The sequence below is a fragment of the Mercurialis annua genome, linkage group LG1-X (genome assembly GCF_937616625.2).
Source record: "Mercurialis annua linkage group LG1-X, ddMerAnnu1.2, whole genome shotgun sequence".
Taxonomy (NCBI): Eukaryota; Viridiplantae; Streptophyta; class Magnoliopsida; order Malpighiales; family Euphorbiaceae; genus Mercurialis; species Mercurialis annua.
Window position 1 is genome coordinate 3,663,041 of NC_065570.1, and position 6,526 is coordinate 3,669,566.

General features: G+C 32.4%; 1 protein-coding gene across 1 annotated transcript; it reads right to left on the reverse strand.

Moving 5' to 3' along the window:
- Positions 1–3,731: 3,731 nt before the first annotated feature.
- Positions 3,732–5,792, reverse strand: LOC126664916 (dof zinc finger protein DOF1.7). Its single transcript, XM_050357539.2, has 2 exons — positions 5,608–5,792; positions 3,732–5,448 (listed from the first exon to the last, which is right to left on the reverse strand). Exons 1-2 carry the CDS (start codon positions 5,647–5,649, stop codon positions 4,474–4,476), a joined length of 1,017 nt encoding a protein of 338 aa, XP_050213496.1. The 5' UTR covers positions 5,650–5,792; the 3' UTR covers positions 3,732–4,473.
- Between the last annotated feature and the right edge of the window lie 734 nt (positions 5,793–6,526).

Here is a 6,526-nt window from a genome sequence, read left to right on the forward strand (position 1 = left end):
TAAAAAACGAGATTAATATGAGATCAAAAATAAAATTTAATAAAATAATATCTATATACAAGTTTGAGCTAAGTGGGTTGGCCGGTCTGAACGGGCTGGACGAATATCCATCTAACGGGTAGGAGTGGGCATTCAGTTAGTTATGTTAAAACCAAACTCAAACTTTCAAAACCGAATTAATCGATCAACCGAATGTTTAAAACAAACGACTAAATATATATGAAATTCTAACCAAATTGAACCAATAAAAAGCAAACCAAACAGGTTGGTGGTTTGGTCGGTTTGGTTAAAATCAAAAAAATACTAAGAAAAATTAAACAAAAGTAGAAAAAAAAAAGTTAATTTTTTTGATTTAGTCGGTTCAGTTAATTTAAATAATCTAAATCTCAAATCGAACTGATATAAAAAAAATCAGATTTTTTTTAGTAAATTTCAAAATCGAACCGGTTGAACCCTTGTTGTCTACCAATCCGGCTGAAAATCATCGTTTTAGTTTATTAAATTGGTCGGTCGGATATTTTGCTCGCGAAGGCAGATCTAATCCGAACTAGATAAGAAACTTCCGCAATAATTTGCAGGCTAGATTCGATTAAAAAACTGTGACATAAGCATCATCTAGAGTTGAAAGTTTTGAATACGAACAGAATTAACCTAGCTAGTAAATGAAGTATGTATTATTGGAAAATTATTAGAAAATGCGTACCATATATTGATCTATGTTGGGCCTAGATTTGGCATTACTAGTTATAGATATGAAATGAAAGCTGCCACCATCTGCAGCATTATTACAAGCTAGCTATCAGCAGTTGCATGCATCTAATCATATAAGTTAACAGCAACTCTGTATAGTCACCGACTGTCCACATATAGCTAGCCACTGCATGCCTTGTTCATCTTTTCTTCGCTTTAGGGGCACAATTTTGTAGCTTTTTATGAGTACGTGCACCATTTACAGGTCCCATTATGTGCTCTTATCATGCCAATCAATCTTACATTTCTTTTCAATCACCAAAACTCAAAATTGTGTTATTAGGAGTCTCATGTACATAATGAAATTGGCTTATATTTCATTATTTTCAAGACTCACCGCAATTTGCAAATTATTTCTTGGGATATTAAATTTTTATATTACTTTATTTTAATTTTAAAATTTTAATTTATTTTAAGTTAGACACTAGAATTTAAAATTATAAAATTTGAAAATCTTCCATCAGTTAATTCGCCCTAATTTTATGTCGTCCATATAAGTAATGTTTTGTCTGAATTCATTAAGTAGCCTTTTGTAGTTCAGAAAATGAAAGTTAGATCATCAATATAAGAAATGAAATCATGGTAACTGATGGAGTTTACCTTCTGATCCGGTGGATTAACCTGCAAAATAGGGTGGAAACTAACCGGGCGGTGGTTGTCCGATTAACTCTCTGTTGATAAAGTCAGTATTGAGTTTTGAGCGGCATTCTGAGTACATGAATGTAATTGTGTGTTTAAGCAAAACTCAACCTCTTTATATAGTACTTGAATATATACCTTATAAACTTGTAATAAGAAAGTGAATTCTGTTTAATAGTGTATGACCCTGATTAGGAGTGTGGTTCCTTATTCAGACAAGAGTCCTATTTAGGAACGTATTCCTAAATAGTCTCGTCTTCCTAAATTAGAGATTATTTTTCTAAGTTGTAGTTCGTATCCAAATAAAAAATATTTTTGAGAATTTTTATAAATCTGGTAATCTGGTTGAATCCCTAGGTTGGCGCGCTTTGTCAGAGTCCTCGATATTATCCTAGCGGATCGAGGTTATATTCCAGTCAAGACGGATCTCATAGATTCGACCGCTGGTTTCGTCTGACTAAATCCTTTGGACGGGAGTTTAATATCGTCCGGAGATGGATCTCTTGCGACTCGGCTTTATAGTATTTATGATAGGATTCGATATCGATCGGTAACTAAAATGTAAATAGCTTATAAAAATTTAGTAACTATAATTTTTTCTTAATCCAAATTATTATAAGCTACTTGAAGCTTATCAGTAATTTCAAAATAAATTAGCTTATGTGGCGATCAAATTTCACCACATCAAGAACAACGGAAGAAAATTCCCAGAAAATAAAAAATTAGTGAATTTGAAAAATTTATATATATTATTGATATAAAAGAAAATACAATGCGATGATTGTTAAATAAACTTAATTTGATCCGAAATCACTAAAAATATTTGTTGCTTATAATTTTAAAATATACTGAATTGAAACTAATTAATGTACTCTAACCGATATAGAAATTAAATTAAAGTTTACTCTGAAATTTAGTAGCCTATTTTCTTACAATTCATGAACCATTAGGAAGTCACTTATCTACTACAACCTAAAGAGCCTTGAATTTGATCTCACTCATCTACTAATATTATGAGATTATCATAATTATCACAATTTTTGTCAAAAGTCTCCAATTATGTAATTCAATAATTTTCATATATAGATAATCCATAAAGAAGTGTTAATGGTGCACATTGTTTAAATTATTTGAATGTAGTGGCTGGCTATCAATTTGAGCTCTTATACTACACCATAGCAAGGGAATCTCCAATAGTTCCCTCCTTATAATGGAAAATGTATTCAACCAAAATTTCTTAGTCACTACTAATTTTTTTCTTATTCAACTAACAGGAATTAGGATTATTTTTCAGTCTGGGTTTAGTTTTTAATTCACTTATAATTTTTTGACAATCCGTATTTAATCTCTATTTAACTCTAAATTTATTACAAATTTATCTCTATTTCTAAAAAAAGTAATTCTACCTTTTTAAACAAAAGCGGTCTCAATCGGGATAGGAACCTACCTTATAGCATTCGGTATAATTCCGCCCTACAGTGGCGAAGCCACCTTGTGGAGAAGGTAGTCAATTGACCACCTTCTCCCCAAAAAAATACTTAATTAGTACCTATAATTAATTTAAATTACATTTATAGTTCTTCTATTTTTATGAATTGACCACCTTAATTAATTATTTCATACTAAATTATAAAATTTGCCCCCTTTTTACATAATTTCTGGCTTCGCCCATGCCGCCCTAGTATGTGTGTTGGGATGAATTCTATCAAAGTCGTGAAGTCAAATACTCTCAGAAACGCTCCAATCTCATATACTAATGATAAAAAAAACGATAAATCTTACTACAATAATTTTATTTCAACTGATTGGTCAGCTCTAAACTGTCTCCCCAAAATCTAAACTTGCATGGCGCCTTAGACATTTGCAGTTATTAAACATAGCCACTAATCAGCTCTCTCTCCCCCATCAAACTAGGAAAAGAATTAGGTTCTCCAGACAGAATACTAAAATCCAAATCCAGACCAGCTGAAATCTAGCTCCATCTCAGTTTACAGCTGCCTGACAAAAATTCTGATTGATATTGTCTTCTAGGAAAATGTACTACAGAATATATGCACTCTTCTTGGAATAAACCATAATTTACTAAAATACAAGCATGCAATAACAATATCTACAGTTTTTACTCGTACTTCTCACCTTAACATACCTAAAACTAACAAAGAGTAATCCAATAATGGTCATAGATAATTCACTCATTAGTTACAGGACATGTGATATTAATGAATGTAATTAACCGATTAATAAATATTATCTGTCACGTAATTTATGAATGGTTCATAATTTTACGTAGCAAACTCGGGTATTCTTATTTATCTTAAAGAAAACACCATGAACAATAAGCATTTGTCAGTCCCAAATCCATAATTTCCTTACCAATAACATAAAATACAAATTAAAGAAGTCAACAACATATAACCAAGAAAATTGAACCCCAATAACCAAAACAACATAAACAAAAAATACCCACATTACAAAACCAATCTCCCTCTTCTCTATACCACTTAATTATACCCAACCCCCAAAAAGTATCAAATTCAAAAACAAGTAGAAAAAAATTCATCAGTTCCTCATAGAGGATGACTAATTGTAACATATGTGCCCCCAAATCCCCAACCTAATAATAAAAAAAGTACATGTCATGCATAATTATATATACATATACTAAAGTAAATGATCAACTTACTGATGATACACAAGAAAAGTTGCACCAAAACAGTTGATCTTTTTTTCTCCACACTCTGTAGATAATGATGTTGATGAGATTGAAAAAGGATCCGAGGTTCCTCTCAGCGCAAATACGGATTCTGATCAACCTTTGACATAAAAATTATCGGCTGATTTCTTGCAGCTGACATGATCTCTCCGATCCAAACTCCTCTCATCTTTAATTATGCTTCATTTTTCCATTTTGTCCAATTTCTTGATTTTGAATCCCACCACTACTTCACTCATAAACTCCACTACAAACAGAATTAATCAGCAAAAAGATTATGAAAAATACTAACTAGAGAGATCAAGATTATTTAAAAGAAAAGGAGGGAGAATTTTTTGAAAGAAACAGTTTTTTCAGTTGGTGCTAGTAGATCAGAGAAGTGACTGAGGATCAAGAATTGGCTGGATCATGCCATATCCACCGACACTGGCTGTGTTATTAGGGTTCCAATAAAGTGAAGGCTCTGATGATGAGAACCCCATTTGCTCTATCTGATTTTGGTATGACATATTATTCCAATTCAACCGCCTTTGTTGTTCTTGCTCATTTTTCACTTCTTTCATACCAAAATTCCCAGATTCAGTACTGTTATTGCAGCTCATTTGCAAATCTTCGAAAGATTGAAACTGGCTCGGCGCTCCGATACCGTCTTTGATACCGAACTTGTTTTGCTGGTGGAAGCTAGAGGCAAGTAGGTTTGCTATAGTCGGAGCAGTAGATGAAGAGCCATATATGGAAGATCCATAATTAGAGAGTAGTGAACTTGAAGTGACCGAATCTTGATTTGCAAACCCTAATGCAAGATCTTGATACCCAGGCATATTCTCTACTGATCTCGAACCGAACCTTCCAGTAAACGGGAGATGCTGATTCATCTCAGATGAGTTAGGGTTTAGGTTTGAGTTTGAGTTAGGGTTAGTGCCAGTGGTTAACCCATAAAGCAAATGACTAATATGACTTGAAGAAGAAGTAATATGATTAGGGTTTGCAGTAGAATTTGCAGTATTATTATTAGTACCGTCACCGCCGCCGCCAGAAGATGAACAAGAAGATGGCCGTTTCACTCGTTTGTTCTTCCGGCAACCGCCACCAACCGGAACATTCCTCAAAGTTCCACCTCTAGTCCAGTACCGTTTACAAGCTTTACAAAAATGTCTGGGCTGAGACAAGCTGTAGTTGTTGTAGTAGCAGAATTTAGTGTTGGAAGAGTCACAACGAGGACACTTAAGAGCTTGCTGAAGCTGCTGCTGCTGCTGCTGGTTTTGTTGTGGTTGTGATAAATCTTGGCCCCTTTTCTCCATTAATTTACTCGCTGATGAGACCATCAAGCTTTTATCATCATCTATCTGCAAAAGAAAAAGGAAAAGAAAGAGTGAAATGTGGTGTTTTTAGGGTAAAAATAACAGCACAAAGTTAGATATTCGGATCCAAAAGCAAAGAAACAAAAACAATGGGGTCATATAATTTGGTATAATAATAATAATTGAGAAAGAAATTAAACAAACCTGTGGTGTCCATTCCATTATTTTCTCACAGTTCGTTTGCATTTTTAAATTTTTCTGTTAGCACAAAGGAATATGGCTGAAACAAAGAGTTAACAGACAAAGAGCAGGTGGCGACGTCTCTGGGTTGATGGGAAAGAAATATTTGAGTTAGTGAGAGAGAATGTAGAGAGAGAAAGAGAATGATTTACTAATTTAGTAAGGCAAAATATTTTATTATACTCGCACATCAATTATGATCTATTTGCCGAATATACTATAATTTTAAAATTAGTTTGATTCATCATTTATTTAAGATATAATAGAGGTTAAGTTCTGATAAAAAAATACGGATAAATTAAAAATTAAGTCCGATTTTCAAAAATTCTTAGTTTTCCACTGGCATTCATAGTACTTTTGAATTATCAATAACATTATTATTAATTTTGGGATGATGAATATTATTATTTAAAAAATTAAATCATGTTTTAAGAAAATTGTGTGTATATTTAGCACATGTCGAATAAATAATAAATGGAGTTAAGACGATTTTAAAATCATGGTATAATGGACAGACAAAACAATAAGAATGACCATAATAATAACATTTTGCCATTTATTAATCAGAATTTCACGTGATGAGTGTTGGATTGGAAATAATATAATGAAGTAATATTTGTATTATGAGGATAAAGTAAAGCAATGGATGAAAAAGAATGTATGGAGCATTAAAAATGGAAGAAAAAGACAGGGAGATAAAGCAGGAAGCAAACAGATGAATCTTTTAGAGGTTCAAGAAACAACATTAACATTAACATCAACACTAACATTAACATTAACAGTAACATTAACAGTAACAGTAACATTAACATTAACATTAACATTAACATTAACATTAACAGTAACATTAACATTAACAGTAGTACTAATGACTATGAGAATT